Source organism: Sardina pilchardus, chromosome 4, assembly GCF_963854185.1.
Source record: "Sardina pilchardus chromosome 4, fSarPil1.1, whole genome shotgun sequence".
In the NCBI taxonomy this organism is placed as follows: Eukaryota; Metazoa; Chordata; class Actinopteri; order Clupeiformes; family Clupeidae; genus Sardina; species Sardina pilchardus.
The window spans coordinates 6,032,981-6,053,324 of record NC_084997.1 but is presented as its reverse complement, the minus strand read 5'-3'; the positions used below and the strand labels follow the sequence as shown (position 1 = coordinate 6,053,324).

At 42.9% G+C, this 20,344-nt stretch overlaps 2 protein-coding genes across 3 annotated transcripts; both read right to left on the bottom strand.

Moving 5' to 3' along the window:
- Positions 1-276: 276 nt before the first annotated feature.
- Positions 277-1,501, bottom strand: LOC134077977 (lysozyme g-like). The gene is made up of 4 exons (XM_062533609.1): positions 1,399-1,501; positions 1,073-1,275; positions 815-953; positions 277-419 (listed from the first exon to the last, which is right to left on the bottom strand). Exons 1-4 carry the CDS (start codon positions 1,499-1,501, stop codon positions 277-279), a joined length of 588 nt encoding a protein of 195 aa, XP_062389593.1.
- A 1,696-nt stretch (positions 1,502-3,197) lies between these two features.
- On the bottom strand, positions 3,198-18,898 carry itga6a (integrin, alpha 6a). 2 transcript variants are annotated; one of them, XM_062533816.1, is made up of 26 exons: positions 18,645-18,898; positions 12,906-13,033; positions 12,740-12,819; positions 12,303-12,564; positions 11,760-11,891; positions 10,898-11,111; positions 10,579-10,772; positions 10,329-10,423; positions 9,902-10,029; positions 9,408-9,497; positions 9,255-9,316; positions 8,997-9,166; positions 8,485-8,628; positions 8,272-8,387; positions 7,830-7,989; positions 7,647-7,730; positions 7,463-7,542; positions 7,274-7,351; positions 7,014-7,116; positions 6,681-6,857; positions 6,477-6,581; positions 6,260-6,370; positions 6,035-6,133; positions 5,706-5,831; positions 5,430-5,552; positions 4,784-4,919 (listed from the first exon to the last, which is right to left on the bottom strand). In XM_062533816.1, exons 1-25 carry the CDS (start codon positions 18,824-18,826, stop codon positions 5,445-5,447), a joined length of 3,228 nt encoding a protein of 1,075 aa, XP_062389800.1. In that variant the 5' UTR covers positions 18,827-18,898; the 3' UTR covers positions 4,784-4,919; positions 5,430-5,444. The 2 variants fall into 2 exon arrangements, with proteins under 2 accessions (XP_062389799.1, XP_062389800.1); XM_062533815.1 differs by lacking the exon at positions 5,430-5,552 and having other exon boundaries at positions 3,198-4,919.
- Between the last annotated feature and the right edge of the window lie 1,446 nt (positions 18,899-20,344).

Genomic DNA, 20,344 nt, shown 5'->3' with positions numbered 1-20,344 from the left:
TTGTATCAGAAACTGTCATTTAATTCCATATTTTTCACCTAAGTAACTAATATTTACTTTATACGAATTTATGTTACTCTTCAACCCTGCTAATAAGTTGATACACAGAAACCAATCATGACTGAAGAGGGCTGTTTTCATAGTGATGTCATTTATTTTTGAACACAGCCATGTACATGGTTGTTAACAATGTGGCATTGCACATAATAATGTGTCCATATGAAAATGAACATGAGCACTATGTTAATTGCATAAGCGTGAGCAATACAGGCCGGTTTAGACATGGAAGCCATGTTTTCTGTAGTATTTAGCTCTGGCCACCACATCATTGGAGTAGTCCTTCGCACTGGTGTTCTCATCCACTTTTTCATACTCATCATGGACATTCTGTGCTCCAGCATTGTAAGCTGCAAGTCCACCTGCGTAGAAATGGACCATTGAGTGACATGACAACACACACACACACGCACACACACACACACACACACACACACACACACACACACACACACACACACGCAGAGTGATATAGTGTTATATAATTATATGTTAAGAACTAAAATTATGTTTGATAACTAAAGATTTGCTTGACGACTGACTATAATACCCTTGCTTTATAGGGAAATGCCACCTCAGACAACAGACCCTGTGGTCATGCTAGCTTATTGATTGATTGTGTGGAGATCATATCTCTGAGCACTTATATCAGAAATACTCTTTATTTTTCTACACAAACTCTGACCTAGCGAGAGAACCTGACTACCTTTTAGCCTTTGTTTGTTGTGTCCTTATGGATATATATTGCAACACATACCTTTGAGCTGTTCTTCCTTGGTCCATTTGGGAAACTTGTTCTGAATAATTCCTATTGAATAAGTGAGGATGCCTGTGCCTTGTTTGATATGCTCCTCACTGTCCCAGTCACCCCGCAGAGTGTGCCACTGTTTGGCGATCTGGAACAATAAGGTAAACCAATCAGCATCCCATTTGTGCGTACTATCACATATCTTCAACAGATGTTCAAATTCACAATATTACATATTCATTTTTGTGAAGTGAATCATAGGCTCACCTGCATTAATCCAAACATATCACCATTGGCACTCCAACCATTCACCAGTACATACTCTGACCCACCCCGAGATGCTCTGGATATGACTGCAGCAATAACAGCTGGATCCACACCGGTGTCACGTCCCACTTTTATGATGGTGTCCTTGTAGCTGTTCATCCTCTGGAGATCTGTTTTAGCCAGCTGGCGGGAGGCACGCCTACCTGCAGTTCAGGACATAGAATACATCAGAACGCTTGATTCACTGAGAGTCTGACTAATTTCAAGTATTATACAAATACTTACCAGTTTCAGTTTGTAGTAAAAAAGACAATTTGTCGTCTTACCAGATATCTTTTTGTCACCATCCTCACAGGCAGTTGCTGCTGATGCCCCAGTGGTTTTAATCTTCATAACATTTCCATATTGTCCAACTGGAAACAAGAGCATACTGTAATGAGAAAACAGTTGGTCCTATTGGGTATTTTAGGAATCAAAATAGTGAAAAGAAGTAGGCTACCTGATGTAGAAGAATCTGAACCTGATCCTGAATCGGAATCCGAGCCCATGTTGCTGTTGGTGCTGTCACAGAAGTGAGACGCTGAAAGGCTTTTTATACCTGAAATGCACCTATGATGTCAGCCAATGTCTGATAAGAACCCAATAAAGATAAATAGTCATGAGTGGGGGAATCTTTGGACTCTATGTTCCACTTTCACTTTTACTTCATGAAGTTCAATAAATATGTTATGATTACCAATTAATGTGTGCTGTGTCTTTCAGAACTAACTCTGGAAACTCTGTTATTTACCCTACCTCAAGGGTAAGAGTTAACATGTTTCCTCCATTTAGGCTACTACATCAGTCAAGGAAGTCCCGCAATAACTGTCAAATGTGACATTATGAAATTGCTGCTCTCCCCGTTTAAATGAATGGAATATTTGCATTACAATTCATTCCAAAATGCGGATTGATTAGTGGTAAAGGATCCGTGTGGGGATGTCCTGGAATATTGCCACTCAAAGAATACCTCTCATCCAATCAGATATTAAAAAGACATAAATGCTTGACTGGATCTAACTGTTATAATGTTTCACATTCAAATACAGTTTCACTGTATGCTGTTGGCATCTCGAATAATACATTATACTAATCTCAATGATGATTATTATCAATAGCTTTTGTGCTTAAATGCTGTTTATGCTTAAATTAAGGATTAAGTATAAGTATATATACTTGTTTGATCCCGTGAGGGAAATTCGGTCTCTGCATTTATCCCAATTTGTGAATTAGTGAACACAGCACGCAGTGAATACACAGGTGAAGCGCACTAACCCAGAGCAGTGAGCTGCCTGCCCAACAGCGGCGCTCGGGGAGCAGGGAGGGGTTAGGTGCCTTGCTCAAGGGAACTTCAGCTGTGGACTGGTCGGGGATCGAACTGGCAACCCCCCAGTTACAAGCTCGAAGCCCTAACTAGTAGACCACGGCTGCATTAGATAGATAGATAGATAGATATTAGATAGACAGATAGATACTATATTGATCCCCAAGGGGAAATTCAAGGTATACATACTTGTATACATCCATCTGCTTCTTAGCTTTGGTTTCATGATGAGTCATACCAGTACTTATCAGCCTTTTCTTTCATAGTTCAAGAGTTCATAGCAAATTTGTCTGAATAGTTGCCATAGCTAACTTCAAAGGCAGCATGTGCTGTTTTTTCGCAATCTAGAAATGAAAGCATAGCATACATAATTGGCCTGTATCAACCACAAATCAATGACAATGGGTCTAGTCAGTGTGTGAGCTTGTGTGTGTGTTGGGTAGACTGCATTCCGAATATTAAGACACTGCATTACAACAATTAGCCTAGTCTAAACTAGATGCACCGCAAAGTGGTACAAAATATGACTGCCGCACGTAATAAATGACGCTTGTCAATTTGCATAGCCGTGCGTGTGAGTGTGTCTGTGGGCATGTGTGTGCATGTGCAGTATGCAGATGATATGGCCCCCATGAACAGAATTCCACTAATTAATATAAATTTGGCATGCATTCACCAGCACCGAACTGGCACTAGTACCAGCCCGGAACCAGCACCTGGTTCGTGGCGGTAGAAAAGGGGTAGAAATCATTGAGATTTTTTATTTTTAAGAGACTTTATTGCAGTGTAGCCCTTCCAGAGCTCCAAACATTCTGCAGCTTCATGACAGGACAAGACTACATACACCAGTGATGACACTTACAAAAACACAAAGTAACAATTTGACAGCATAAAAAAGGCAGTCTGCAGTGGGTACACCATCTTTAATCTATCCAGTATTTGTCATGTAACTCTCAACTGTCAACTAAACTTTGCCATAATCCGACCTTAACTCTAAACCTCAGATCATGAACCCCTCCCAATCAAATCATAATAGCACCTCACCCAAGCCATGTTCCTCCACCTGAGCCTACATTCCTCATTCTTCAAACTAGAAAACCAGAAACACATCAATTAAAGTGTGACTTGCTTTTTATTTACATAACCTATTTCATTATGTTCACTTGCAGGATTCTAAAACAACATGCTTAAAAGTTTCCCTTTGTTAAGTTATAAACATATTGAAATTCATATAGAATCCTATACCATGCATTTGATCATAATATCATCATGGACACAGTAGCTAAACAGTTATGTAAGAGAGTCTGTAAACATATCCTACATTGTACCTGATGGTCATAGCAGATCTCCCTAGCTGTTGGCCCAATAATTCCAAACTATAGACACTATTATATCCTACCTTCACAGTTGTCACTTTTGAAAGGAGAAATAAAAATGCAATATTGCAACAGTCCAAGCAATACTAGATCTTCTAGAATACTAGAGCAATCTTAAATCTGGTCGAAACAGTGTAAAAACTACATGGTTTGAATAATAATCTACTACCTTTTGGGCCAGTTTGTTGTGAATGATTATATAGTTCAAGACTATAGGTTTTTTCTCTTCAATGAAAATATTCATTGTTCTCTTTTCATCTAAAACTAGGCTTCATTCAGTCACAGAAAACCAGCCCTTTGAGTTTACAAGTCTCCATATAGGTCATAAGGACCAAGTTCACATCAAAAGATCAATTTGTGTTTACAGTAAAGAGGTTTGATGCTTTGTATTGCACCTGTCAGCAACATAGACAAATGCTGCAAGAGGTGCCAGTCTCTCATGCTTCCTCAAAAATGTCATTATAAAATGAAAAAAAGACAAAATCTTTGGCAAATAAATGAATTTACAGGTCATGAAAAAATAAATATACACAATGTACTAAAAATAAATATATACAAAACAATTTTCTGGTCATTTTTGTGAACTGGCTGAAGCAGATAAATGATGACTGACATGCCATTACAAAAAAGCTGTACATTTGATGAGGTCTGTTGCCTCGAAGAAACGGTCTACTTTGGTCATTTTGAGACATTGTGTTTCTCCTCTTTCTGTCAACTCTAAGTATCCAGGTGGAGATCCCAAGTGTCTGTTTATATTTTTTTCCTGCCATTCTTGCACTGTGCTATCAATGTATATTTATGATAAACAAATAGTAAGACATTTAAAAACATCCGTTTCAAGTGTGCAAAAGGAAAACATTGAAGATGAGTTCTCTGGGCCATTGCAGTTGTAACTGCAGATCTTCTTATGAGTAGGCAGCACCATGGATGTTAACATTGTGCTTTAAGAGTAACTCTCATCGTCAGTCCATGTGGTCATCCATTGCTTTTTCTCAAAAGGACTTAGTTGGATCTTTCCATCCTTAAATTGTTTTGGAGCTTTCCGTATACGCACAGCGTGGTATTTGGGCACGGTGTCTTCATATTTGGCATGCTTGAAAAATCCACACTGTTAACAAGAATGAACATGGAAATTGATTCAATACCAAAACATTTTTCTGTCTGAAGGTTTGTTGGTTGATCAATAAAGTGTTGATCATCTGAAACAGGAAATGGTAGTCAAGCATTTTGGTGGCAGCTGGTCAGAATGCATGCTTGACATGTACTGTAAGAGACAGTGCAAGTGGCTCAAGTGTGGCCTGAGAGGCAAACACAGCACGGCGACAGCAGCGCAGACAAAGTCGTTAAATCACACACAGACAACCTCCAAAGCACACAGAGACAGAGAGACAAGACACAAGAGACTGAGTTCAGCAAAAATGCTTGAAGAATAAAAATGCAGACCAACGTTCTTCAAATGCAAACACATCAGCAACAAAGCCAGTTAGATTTGCTTTGTTGGAAGACAAAGCTGCCATGAGGAATCATTTGTTTTCACTCAAGCCAAAGTTAGTCTGTTAAAGCTGACACACCATGCTGGTTGAGAAGCCCACACTTGTTCTTTTTATTATTATTTTACCCATGAGTTGAGGCACTAAGCCTCAGTTGTGACTTTCTCTTTATCAGACGGCTGGACATGGATCTCAGCCTTGTGATACGCCGCATCAAACTGGTCTTTTTTAGCTCTCTTGAAGAAACCACACTAGAAAGGGAGCAGGGGGGTGAATCACTGTAATCAACAGCCTTCTCCATGACCTAAAACTCTGTGCTACCGTGTGGTGATGTAATGTTAAAAGCACGTAGCCCTTTGATGGTCCGAACACATGAGGTCTTTTTTTTATTCCTAATCGCTTACCTTCCACAGCAAGAACACCAGTAGAGCCAGCATTAAGATGCCTGCAAGCACTGCCACCAGGATAATCCACCAGGGGGCTCCACTGTAGAGAGCCACCGTCTTCTCTGGGAACACAGTGAGTTTCATCTAGGACAGACAGAACACAGTAGTTGAAATGACATATTCAGTGGCTGTTCTGATTGGCCAGAGCATATGAGATGAAAATAAGTCATTGAGCGATGCATCACAACCGAGCATGCATTATTATTTACTCCCATAGTTGGCTTTTTTTTATTAGGCCTTTCAGTATTGTTTCCAGGCATAAGCAGCACCAAAATATAGCTATTCACCTCAGTTTCTGCATCTCTCAGGATAATATTCTGTGTGGATACATCAAGGCTGAGTGATGCTTTGACCATCAAATCTAGATAGCTGAGGGTGGCATAGTCCTGTTTTGAAAGCAAACATGAAGAGACATGACCGAAGTTAAGCATAAGGTGTATATATCATAGACCGTGTGAATTTATGAGTAAGCGCAGTATATGAAGACCAAGCATGTGTGGCAGTTGACTTACTTCAAGGAATGTGGCGTTCCAGAGACGGGACCTCAGCCGAATGACTGCAGTATTGTCTAAGCCCAGCAGGGGGCACTTGATCTCCACACATTTGACTTCATTATTGCAGCTCTGTCACAGACAGAATGATCAGACAGTTTGCCCTTTACCTGACATTTTACATTGATGCTCAAGAAAGTCTTTACTGTATGTAATTGCAGACAACAGTTATGCTTACCAGTGTTTTGTATTTCCTTTTTTCAGCAAACAGAGAACTGAGCCCTCCTCCTTCCCTTGTTTTGCGCTCCTCAACAGCACGTTTCTTCCGGGACGGTTTTGATTCCTACACATAGGATCATTTTGGTAGATCACTTATATTAACAGAACGGGTGTTACTGTTGCACAGTCTGAGTGATGAATGCAGAGGTTGGTTTGCACATACCTTAATAAGTTTGTGATAGTTAACCTCTGTCTCCGGTGAGCATTTGATCTGATCCAAGCCCTCCGCCTCAATATCCACGAGATACAAAAGCCACTTCCCCACAGAGTTCTCTTTAGGCCACTGGATGTTTAGTGAAGCCGTGCCAAAGGACGTTAAAGGCCTCCCACGGTTGGCAATCTGGTCAGGGGGCATCAAAGGATGAAGTTGGATCAACAGTGGTGATCATTGGTCAAAGTAAGTGTTCTATGTCCAGTCATCAAATGCTTTAGCAAATGTTACATAACTGAAACAAGGCAGTAAAATAGCACAGAAAAATTGCAAAGGGATATTTACTCTGAACTCGTATACAATCAAAGAGCCAATGTCCTCCACATATTTCATGGCGCTCTCCCCTTTGACATCACCACCGAAGTACACCTGGTTAGGCTTGGGCCCCCTGCAGAAAATCCGAAAACAGCTGGTCTCAGACATTAAGCCTCTTCATATTTGTATCATTTCAAGTTATGGAAACAGTGTGTATCTATTGGTGTCATTCACATTCACTCTGTTAACCAATGATCTTCCCCTTAAAGCATATCTTTATTCAGACTCACCCATGGACAGACAGCATCAGCTCAATCACAACTTTTGCCTTGGCCTCCACTGTGACCTGCCTCTCCTGCTGACTGGTTCTGTGAGACAGCGTTAATACCAGGGGATGTTATTGCATATAACATTTTTAATTAAGCATTCTGTTTAAAGGTTTGCTTTTCAAAAACGCAAAATGTTATTTCATTTCTTACGTTTCAAGGAGAAGATTGATTGCGATTTCAGTGGTGTTGAGCGAGATGCCTGCTGTGCTCAATATGATGTAGAACTTCAGCTAGAAATAACAGTCCTTTCATTAGCTCCAGTGGTATCAATTACATACAGTAGATTGATAGAAGTGGCATAATGTACACTGTCAGAATGTGTAAAGACAAATACCTCTGCGTCTCTTTTGAGTGGATTGCCAAGTTCACATTCAGCTTGAGAGCCATTTTGATTTGCTGCACAAATGACTTGCTTATCCTACAGAAGAAGATTGAAAAGACATACATTGGCTATCATCCTCACAAGAGACTTGGTGAATGAAGGTAATTAGGTGGCCCTGATGCGGCCTGGCTTTACCCCAGTCTTTTGAGAGCGGAAGGCAGAGTAGGACAGTGAGCTGGGGAACATCCCCACCAGCCTGGCCTCATAGGCGTCGTCCCCACCCCTGTTAGTCACCGTCAGCTCCAGAGCGATGTCCTTCTGATCACTCAGCGAGATCAGTGGAACACCATTTTGCCTAACAAGAGAACACTGAAATGTTGGATGCATCCCAAAAAGCCTATATACAAAGTAATTATTAAGGTGAGGTAAAACACATGCAAAATGAAAAAAGAATGAGAGCATGATATGGTGATGATGCTAACATATGATGATTATAATGATTGAAACATTTGGATTCACACCAAGAACTCATCATGTTGGCCTAAACGCTGAGTGTAAAACTGAAAGCAGAAGAGTTCAAACTGATTTAACACCATCTGTCAGTTTCAATCACCGTCATATCTGCAATCACACTCACAAAGGCAGAGGGGGAAACACATCCTGCTTAGCTTCGCGGTAGCAAAATCTGTACTGAAGCTCCAAGTTGCTCTGGCAGATGTTGTCAGTTCCACATCCTTCCTTCAAGAAGTGCACCTGTGCGGAATCAATATTATCAGCGGACATTATGAGAAGGTCTTCCTCTCAGGCCCCCCCCCCCCCCCCCCCGAAGCCAGCCAAACTGCATGCTTACCTCCGCGAGGACCTTGCTTGAGTCGGACGAATTCACCACAGGGATGAGCTGAGGTAGAGCACTCTGCCTCTTGCCCCGCTTGCTGCTCTGGATGGCCACGGACACCTCGATGGGAATGGCCCTGATCTTATCCTTAATGTTGTCCTGCGGCATATGAAAGGGATCAGTGTAAAAGTCCATGCTGCACCTCTGCACAGGATTTGCAAGATCTTGCAAACACATCCAATTTAAAGGCAGCAGGAAACGCTATGCCTTCATTCTACCCATTCCCAAGATCAGGTGAAGTTAGTTCAAGCTATTGTGCTTCTGTAGAAACTGAGCCCTCTGTGCACATTCATAAAACAGATGGTGATTTGTGGCACTTCTTTACATTTCTACCTATCCTCTAAACTACTGTATGTGCTATACAAATAATTAAGTGTAAAAATGAGTATGATTAACACTATTTAAAACTAGACAGAATGTGCCAGTGCCAATACAATTTCAGACTGAAATGACAGAAGGTCAGGCACCTGAAGTCTAAGTTCGGATTTAAAGCATGTCTTCTTGTTCTGTCCTCGGAGATCCAGTTTTCCACTGGACTGGAAGTCTTGATCCGAGTCTGCCTTTTTTAGGAATGTCACTCTGGATTTAAGTCCCTGCTTCCGCCGTACCGATTCCGCCTCAAACAGGTAGGAAATAGCTGAGGAGAGAAACAAAACCGTTTCTACCCAATAGTGTCAGGAGCACGTGACCTTATGTGATGTTAGAGATATCAACTGTATACTTACTGATTCTAGGGCTGTATGTTGAAGGATTGGCTTTGTAGGAAAAGCAAGCTTCGACTGTGAGGCTGTGTATAACATATGGTAAGACATGTACATCAAAATGAAGCAACATTAAGCATAATCCATTGATGCTGATTTCTTGTTTTAAAATCGTACCATATGCTGTTCCCACAGGTCTTCCTTGTCAGGTCAATCTTCTTCGGTGTTACGGTCACATTCTTTTTAATACTTATAACTGGCCTGGCCCTGAGGAAGCAGCATGGACATACCTTGTAAGTACTGTCAGGTATAAATATATGAAGGGTTCAGATGCAAAAGCCTCTAAATCCGTCTGACCACTTTTCTTTTAAATGAGCATTTTGAATCAGGCTCTTATAGGGTTTCGCCTACAAATCAATATTTCAGACCAGGAAGAGAATGAGATTTAGTGAGTTTTGAAGCTAAATTATTGAATTAACTTACACTATATGTGAAGAGCATTCACTCACCATCATTATCTCATTTTTGACAAAAAGTGGATTTAGAGACTTTTGCATCTGAACTCTTCATATATACGTATACAGTATATCAATGACATATTTGAATATATAGAATTTACAAAATAAATAGAAGATGCTTGTACGTCAGTAAGTAAATAAATAAAGGGATACCTATAAACAAACACTGCATCCGCCAGGGACCCAACAGCAATATCAGGATAAGAATTTTGATCAAGGTCCATGTTTCCAGCTAGAGAGTATCCAAATAACTTAATGTTGTGCTGTCTCCCTTTGAGAACCTACAATGAAAGAATTTTCAATGTAGCGTTTACAGCAAAACTGGCATATGCAATCAAGTGTGAAGGCAAGGAAAGGAAACGGCAGCCAAGCGAAGCTACCGTAAAATAACAGCATGGTATTGATTGTCCAGAGTAAATGGTCAGAATGGCACATATCTGGATAATGTTTTTTAGTGCAGCAAATCCTAGGATTTCAAATGGACTCTCTCGCTCTCGCTAGCTCTCTCGGTAATGGACATACTGTTCGCACAACCACTTATCTTACGAGACGTGCAGCGCTACCTCAGGAAAGCACTAACCTGTGCAGGTTTGGTGATGATTCCATTAGCGGAGCCGTGGTAAATATACACTTTTCCTGCCCCGTCATCATCATAGGGAGCACCAACAGCGATGTCTGCCAGAGAGCAAAAAGGTGAGGAACAGAAAGGACGTGTTTGAGAGGGAGGAACAAAGAGAGAGAGAATAGACAGTTGCATGGTTACACTTCAGGGTCGAAAGATGTCTAAATAACTTTAAAAACAATTCAACTGCAGCAAAACAATGCAAAACCTTGAAAGGTGTCCAGGTTGATGTCTCCAATGTTTTCCACAGCCAAGCCAAACATGGAGTCTTTGGTTCCATTGAGACGGATTGGGATGATGTCATTCCACCTGCCAGCCTTGTTGATGTAAACATACACAGCTCCTCCCACTTCGCCGTCTTTCAGGAAAAACTGCGGAGCTCCCACAACAATATCCTGCCACCTGGAGAATTAGAGCACAATCTAAATATAATATTACATAAAATAGTATAATATAATATACCATTTTAGAATATGTATTTCTAATATTCATGTGGTGAATATTCGTATACTGTTTTACACACTTACTTATCATTATTCAGGTCGACCACAGCAACATCATATCCAAAGGAGGATGCCAGCCCAGGGCCTTCTAGAATGAACTCTGGGGAGAGCATGGTGGACACTTCGCCTTCCTTTCTTAGAAGAACTACAGCCCCACTGTGGTTAGTTCTTGGGGCCCCAGACACAATAGTTAGCTCTCCTTTTCTGATGATACTGTGCCCGGAGTCAAGCGAAAACCCTGCAGGTTAAACAGTTAAACTGTTCAGAATTATGGCACTTAAAACAAGTAGAATTAAGAACCATGTATACGCAAAATAATGAAAAATGACTGAATTGAAGGAGCGGTTTGAGATACATCTACACAAGGCACAAACACACAGGCAGACAGCGGGACAAGCGGGACATTCCTTACGCCACTCAAGCATTTGTAAACTGAGTGAAGACCAAAGAACACCTGAGATATGCTTATGGTACAAAGCGAACCATGGAACAGTGTTGTGCATTCCTGCCCCTCATCCATGACATGATCCCCTCATGATAATGATGAGTCAGCCTCATGAAATCTACCATGGAGCTGTGATGGGTGCAGGCTTGAAGAGCATATGATAAAAAAACGGAATGCCAACAGGCCTCACAAACCTAGGTAGCTATCGGGGGTCACATCTACAGACTTGCCCTTATTACGACGTAGAGGAAGAGACGTGCTGTTGAAGAACACATCGGGACTGACAGCAGACAGACTAGTCATGAACAGCATATGTGAGTTCAGAATGCAATTTCACACAGACTCAGGGAGGAAGTGAAAGGCTCAGTGTGGGCTTGGAGGTGTTTGTGTGGTGGTAAACTTGCCAGGAGCGCACCATTTCCTCCCCACAGCGAAACCTACCCAGGTAGCTGTTTGCAGGCACTGGCACAAGAAGGGGGTCCAATCGGTTCTCATCGCCGACCTCGTACGGCCCGTCGTCGTAGAGGCCCATCTCCAGCAGGGTGTTGTTCTTCTGCTCCACCCGCACGATGCCTGTGGCAGTTGAGAGAGGAAGGAGTAGAGGCGTCGGTCGAATGAAACAGAGAGCGCCAGACTCACAGGCCAGACCACATAAATGGTTGCAATGAGAAGAGTGCATGTGTGAAAATGTGTGAACTGTGTGAAATGTGTGATATGTCAAACGCATCACACTGATGAGATGCACACAACAAGGTGTTTACCGACCACATAGTTGCATATGAATGGATGAATAATTAATTGCATTTATGAATAATTGATGGATTATGCTTTCCATTAGACTGTGGACCCCTGGTGTTCAAAGAATAACATGAAGAAGAAAGACAAAGACTTTATATGGGCAATGTGGTTGTTATAATCACTTTATGTGCAGTAAGTCACATTCACACACTTGCATAAAGCACAGGTGGTAACAATAATAGTTACCTTTCCAATTGTAGGCGCCTGGGGCTCCAAAGACCACATAGTGATAATCTTTGGTAAAGGTGGCAGAGAGGCCCTGCTGGCAAGAGCCGAATCTCTCGTGGCCCCTCGCTCGGCCCTCACAGAACTTCCAGTTCCCGCCGTCCTCATCCGACAGGCGGTCAATGGTCAGGTCTTGGCTCAGGACGAAGCAGCGACCGATGATGTCGCGCGACTCTTGTCGCGTGTTCCCGAAAAGCCTCCTCTGATAGCGATGAGCGCAAGTCTGCACCGGCGACACCATCACGTCATATCAAAAACACAACACCAATTGCACTTGAGTAAACACCACACACCACCAAAGTTAACGCTGGTTATTGCTGGGTACTGTGGGCACTTGTGGGTAATGTGGTTTGGAATGCCTCTGCTGAGAGCGCAAAGCCACTGACTGACTGACTCACCACAATCTTGCCTCCTGGTCCTTGACTCTGCACTGTCACCCCCATCCACTGGTTCTCCTTGTTCTCCACGCTCACGTCGGCTGTGTGAATGCAGCGTGTCGTTAGTGCGTGAGAGGGACATGGCGTGGTCTAAGAGTGAGGAGCGCACCTGGGGGAGAGCACTCACCTTCATTATCGAACTCGACGCGCTCGCAGTCATGTGACTGGGACGTGATGTCACAGCTATAAAGGCCTCCAGTGATGTTGGCCATCTGCTGAGCCAAAGCCTTGGCCCTGGGAGCTCCGACCAGCAGCCTGCAAACAACACACACATGTGATTTTCACTCACTCTATTTCTGTGCTCTTTCACTCTATCTATGCTGTTATCTATCTATGTCATCCATTTGTCTTTGTATTTGGTATGTTTTCACTAAAGCTATGCTGTAGGTTTGTCAAATGATTTATTATATACTTTAAAAACATAACTTCACACCTTCACAACTTTATAATTACATCTTTCTTTAAGTTATAATGAAAGAAAGCATTTGTAAAATTGTTCTATCATGGTCATGAACAGAACAAAAGGTTTCAGGTACAACACAACCTGAATAACAAATGCCATCTTATTGTTCCCATACAGCAGTGCTAATGACTGCTTGTTTTGAGGCTGAATGGAAGTGACAGCAGCTTCAGCAGCAGATGCACAAACAGCTGTGACGGCTCAATAATTCATTGTGACAAATGAAGTGGAAGGAGGCGGAATAGTGGAAATCAGGGCTGCACTGTATATGAGATCCATATATTCATAGCTCCCACTGAGGGTGCACTAAACACAGCACACATAAAGCTCATTGTTCAGCCTGATTCTTAAGCTTGAGATAAAAATACATTTCACAAAATGATTGATTGTTGAAGATTTATTTGATGCTTACGTCCACTGATAACTGCTCTGATAACTGATGAATTCAAAACAAAACAAAAAAGGTCTTTCCACGGGCAGCTACCTTAGTAATCTAATACACTCTTTAAGTGCACAGACAGCAACAGAACCTTGGTGTTTACTGGCAACTCCAGTGTAAATTTCAGCCAGGAAGTGTCAGTGCCATGACATACTGTAGCACCAAACAGTAGCAACAGGGGAAGGGAACGTACCCAATGCAGCTTTTTAAAGTCAATAGAGACCTGTCTATCATAAGATACCTCTACACTACAGCTGACCTCCCTCACTTGCTCCGGCGGCTCTGCTGAGTACAGCTTCTTTCTGCAAGGGGAGAAAATCTACCTTTGTCTGAGGAGTGAGCTGATTGAACCGCTTAGCTTATTTTGACACACAATCCTTCAGAAGCCAGCAAATGATTGCCATTGTAATAAAAGCCTGTGCAGCAATCTCTTTGAGAGGCTTTTATGAATGAACTGCGCTGCCGGGTACTTCAGCAAATGTAAATCTATCTCCGCTGGGCTAACAGTGCAAACAGGCAGCTTATTGTTGGACAACTGACGAGAGGAGAAAAAAAATACTGGGTCACATTTTCCAGCCTGGCACTGAGCCTGCTGCCCATGCACAGGGGGACAAGAGGCCAAACATAAGCGGAGCTGGGGAAACAGATGCTTTAGGGGGGGAAAGCATGGAAAAGCAAGAAGAAAGGACTTCTACACAACACATCATCAGGGTGCATGAAGTGTGCAAGTTCCTCATCTAATTGTCATCTAATCTATTTTCAGACTGTGTCATGACACACTTTGACAGACAGGTTTCCATTTCCTGTTCATGTTTCATATCTCTGTCTTAAAGCCATTTGACTCACGTTGGCGTGGTGCAAATGTCTCTCATCTGCTCTCCTACAACTCTTTGGAATGTGTCATTCATTTGCGTTTCCTGATTGCCAATGGCACTGGGAGATATTTAGAATGTGTTCCCTTGCCACAGAGATGTGGGCATGTACAAGTGGTTTGGGTCTGCTGGAGACAGAGCAGCGCAGCGCCTTTCAGCCATCACTGTAGAATTTCACAAGTTGCTGAGGGCCAACACTGACATTCACTTGCTACTCTCCGGCTTTTACATCCACTGCCTTTAACACACACGGAAAACAAGCTGCTCATTATGAGGAAAGAAAAAAAAAACGCTTTGGCCGCATCTTTGAACTCAGTGCGGCCTAAGCAGCTTTCCTATTATAAGAGCATTCAGACCCCCTCTGTGGTGTGGAAGGGAGCTAAAGTGAGGGCGTCCGACTCTACTTAACTGGATCACTGGTTTAAAGGAATGACAAATCAACTTTCTCTCAGATGATTGCTGTTATTTACCACATGGTTCAGTGGAATGAAAGCTCTTTCCACAATCAGATCTGAGTCAGTTGGTGAAGAATTCCTGACTCCAGCAATCCCCATTCATCAGGGCTCTCACTGCTCTGGTTCCCCTGTGCTACTCCGCAGCAGCAAGTGGAGAACAGCACTAATGAATGGACTGCAGCCATCAGAACATCGCAGGTGACGCAAATGTGCTTCCAAATACAACAGAGCAGAGCAGTTCTATGCAAACGGTCATTTTTAGAAAAGCATTCCTAAACATGAATCACTTCAACGTTTTCTGTGTGAGCGGAGCACCAAATTAGGCATTCTTGTGTGATTCCTAATGGGGCAATTCAGTGGGAACTCTGAAAGACAAAGCCTTGCCCCGGCTGACCCTTGGCACACACACAAAACCAGTGTGACACAAAGAGTGTGACTTTAATGACGAGGAGCCTCGGCTCGCACACAGAAATAGCCATGCATGTGTCCCCAACGAGCAGCCCACTCAGGCCATCGTGGGACACAGACACAACAAAAGCACCACCACAGGTGCACGCTGGCTGGGGGGGAGAGGTGGGGGGGGGGGGTGTTAAAGATGGCCGATGGCTGTCACCTCCGCACACTGACGGCCCCAGCGTCCTGCTGCACAGCTGTGGAGTCGACTCGCAGCCGCATGTGGAGGATGTGCAACTGGAGCCTCTGGCACGCTGCTGATGGGCACTTCACCCCCCTCAGCCAGAGTGTGACCGATCCACTGGCACACAACTCCACTTGCACTAATGCAGTCTGTGCGTAAGCATTTCAGCGCGGGAACTAAGAGTCCACTCCATTATGCCGGTCAGTGATTCAGACGGAGAATGGTAAATGCCCCTTCCTCCACAGCTTCACACCATCTATCATATTACGTCCACAGATGGTCTTGTTTGCATTACCCAGAGGATGCTTCTCTGGTTTCATTGTGGAGATATGCCAACCACATTATCGACCACCCGTCCACACACACATACATACAGTACATACATTACACACATACACATACATGCATAGCTATTCATAGAAGACGTATCCAATATTTTGTTTTGCAGAGGGCGCAGAGACCTTTGAGACGAACAGAATGGAAAAGGTGGATCCAAACCTGTCCTCTCCACTCCAAAGGACTATATGAATGGGAGGAAGGAATAAACTCATTGTGCCATAAAACAGATAGTTCTGCTGCAATCTTAATGGAACCATGTGATTGATTCCACCTCCAAACAAAGCTTCAAACCTCTTCCAGGTTAAACTGTACATGTGACAGCATGAAAGGCTCTGGACTGGAACTGCAAAATGTTCAGTCAAGACAAGAAGCCTCAATAGTTGAGACCTCCAAAGGAGCTCTGTCTGACTCAAGCAGAGGGATAATACTGTAGCCATCAGGGACGAGAGAGGAAATGAGTCTAACGCTATTCAGCACACCTGCTACCCAACTCAGCAGCTGTGGAGCTTACTAAACATGCTTTCAGAACCAACATTAGCAATGCACTGCATCTGCTGAGGAAGCTGCCATTGAGCACAGCCTCAGTCCTTCTGTAGCTATCTGTCAACTGTTTAGTTCTACCTTTGAGCATAAAGCAGTAACTATATAGTATAGATTTCGTAATGAACTACTAAATTATGTCCAACATATAAACTGTGAAAATGAGTGAATCCCTGCAGAGACCTTTGGAACCCGAAGTCAGGCACTAATATGGGGCATTACAGCATTATGTCCATTTGTCATAAGCACACAAGCAAATGTGATGCTCACTGTTGTTCTCAGGGTCTGCCTGACCGATGTTATTTAAACGCTCTCTAACCTCTGTACACACTCTCTAACCTCAGTATAAAAGTAAGTGTCTGTGGTAAAGACTGTGGTCAAATCATCAAGCAGATGAACAAAGCAATTCATGGGTTTCATCAGGTCCCTTTGCACAGGTGTATAAAATCAAGTACCTAGATTATGAATGCAGACTGCATGGTGCTTGATTATACACCTGTGGAAAGGGACCTGATGAAACCCATGAATAGGTCACAAACAACTACAGCATGCTATCATATTCATTCAACTAAATAGTCTTAATAGTCAGGCAGAATTTACAAGCAAAAGTGGAATGAACATTCATCTGGTCCTTGAGAGATGGCGAACTGGGACAGTCACGTCCGCAGCTATTTTACTTCTTGCTTTAGCGAGATTATCACCACAGCACATCTTAGAAATCAAAACTCTGCTGCAAAAAAGGCTATCACCTCCGCGTCATCTTTTTGTCTATGCAAGCGGCGTGCTGCAGCTAGCTCTGTCTGCCAGTGAACACAGCGTACTGAGCTCTGTCTGCTGCTGCTGGTTCAGAGATAACACACATGTTTGACCCAAACTGGGATAGACACATCACCACAAGCTAGCCAATGTGTCTGTGCACAATCATACACCATCTATTTCAAACATGCCTGACAAATGATCTTGTTTGTAAATAGTCTAACATTAACAAACTGTTGTATCATCAATGTTACATCCAATCCAATGTTGAAGACCTAACATTTAAGACCACAGTTGGTAACTTGGCACACATAAAACTCACACTCTGCTCTCTCCAAACTGGTGCTCTCCTCGCACACACACACTAAACCAATCATTCACTCTGGCTCATTTTCCTCTAACTGATGGGCAAACATGCGTGAGGTCACAGATAGTTTCCTCTCACAGTCCATCTCCACTGAAAGAACTCCCAAGTAAGGACATCAAACAGCAGCTCATGTTTACCGTATCAGTGGAGTACAGCACATTTAGTAAACATGTCACTATGGGTAAGTTTTTCCACAATGTTGTAAGTTGCTTTCTTCCCTTTCAAGTCAACCACATATTCATTAACACTAGGGAGAAAACTAGTGTTAAAAAAAGGCAGACCTATACAAATCACCTGCCACAACTTAAGGTCAGTCAGCGCAACACAATGGACAGTCAATGATTACAGCATCATATTTTCTCTCAAATCTGTATCTTGAATGTGGTTGTTTGCCATAAGCCATACTCTTTCAACATCTCTCTTTATTTGGTCATCCAGTCTTTTAACAGTTTAAACATCTAGCCATGTACTGTATGTCTGAGACAACCTGCTTACATTCATGGCACCAGGAAAGAGAAGAAGTCATAGGTCTACTATTTAAATGCAATATGCATTCTCCCCCTCTCTGATGGTCCCTGTCAAAGGGTTCTTCAATCACAATGACCACGTCCCCCACACCACACACAACCACCCACCGTGTTCGTGGCATGTGTTGGTGTGGTGGTATGGAATCGTGTGAAATAGGCTATTTAAAATAAGCATTATTGCATGCGTATTAGCATAAAATAACATAAAATAAGCTGCTATAAAGACCAAACACTGCAGTTGCGTTTTCTAAAAAAGAAAGAAAGAAAATTTAGAGTTAGTTTAGTGTTATAATATCATGACTGTCCTATAGTGTGGCACGAGCATGGGAGCTGTAACGCAGGTGCAATTGCCGCACGCGCTGAACAAAGTGAGAGAAATACTGGAACCTGTTAGTGAACGTCATGCAGGCAGCGCCTGAGCCTGCAAATCCATAGATACAAATCGATTCCGATAAACACAGTGCCACAACTTACATTCTTTTGTCCGTTGGTTCTAACTGGCGATGCAGGGCGAGAGAGAATCCAAAGAGGCTACCGGGCTCCCCATCCTTCCTCAGGATATTTTGAGTATCTAAATTGAAAGCTCCGACACAAATCCATGGTAAGATAAAGAAAATCCATATATAACTTTCCCAACATCTTCCACAAACCCCCATCGCGCTGAGATAACGATAGTCCGATCCTTGCGTCCGTCAAGTGCTCTCCCTAGATGGACTAGCAACGCTGGTTCCAGTGCGCTCCGATAGTGAAGGCGCCGAAGTTTGTGCCGCTCAAAGCCCCTCCTCTCTCCTAACACACATTTTACGTCATTATGTTGTGAGGTGGTCGTTATGGAGTTAGTGATATACCCAACTTCACCTGTTATAGCTAAAGTAAAGACCAGTCAAGGAAATCTATAAAGTTGACTACAAATTCCTTTGTATTATGCTGTTTACACTGTAGTGTAGTGTATGATGTGTGTGGTGTCTTAAGCTGCCGGGACCTTGAATTTCCCCTTGGGGATCAATAAAGTATCTATCTATCTATCTATCTTCTCAACATTGGCATCTCAAACAATGGTACGTTTCAACACATGTCAACACAATATGAAACGTTTTGTGATATTACAACTACAAATGTCATTTGGTTTATTACCCATGTAGATATAGAGTGCATGAGGCACTGACTTATTCAGTGGCATAAAACATATGAATTGCTTTGATAAGAGGGCCATGAGGTCAAATACATTAACAACCCAAGTCAAAATTCCAAGGCAAAGAGCATGCTCCATGACACAGAGGGGAGAGAGTGGTGTCTTCAATGGTTATCTAACTTCTAATAGTGGAAAGGAGCAAGTGATTGTCCTCACAACACAAAGCCACGATTGGAACACCGATGGCCAGCAAGTCAACTGTGAAGCCAGTAGGCTGGACAAATGAACCTCCCAAATCTGAGCAGACAAAGAGGGGGGTAGGACGGGCACGTTTGCATGCCTCATTCCATTGTATCCTTAAGCTGCAGCCTGCATAGCTCAGACTGCTGGATCTCAGCACACAGGGCAGAGAAGCAGCACATATCAAACATCATCTGTAGTGTTTACTGTAATAGTACCAGAAAACAATTTTTCATCAAGACAAAAATCTTCCATACAAAAATAATCACAAATTGCCCAAAACCTTGTCTTTGTACCATGCCATGTTGGGGCATTTACAGAAAGTAGCCGTATTCTTTCCACAGCTAGAGTGGGAGATGTTCCCACTCCTTTGCACATCCTCAGAGAGGAAGAGTGCAGTGTGTGTGCCAGGAATGCCCGGCTATCTTGCCAAAACACATCAGGACCTCAAAACAATTGCATGACTCACATTCTCTCTGTGTGAAAGGAGAAGAGCAAGAGAGGGAGGGAGTGAGGACGAGAGAGAGAGAGAGAGAGAGAGAGAGAGAAGAGAGAGAGAGAGAGAAGAGAAGAGAGTGGAGCATCTCCATAACTCCTCACATCCAGCATGTCTACATGCCTCTCTGACTATCTCGATCTCCCTCTCCACCCCTTGACCACTGCCTTATCATCCACTGTAGAGGGCCGGGATGTGAATACCACTCTTGTTGGAGAGAGCGCTGACTCAAAAGTGTGGGCACAGCTTTTCATTTGGTGGGACAAAGGCTTGAATACAGGCTCATCTGCACGTCAGAGAGGAGTA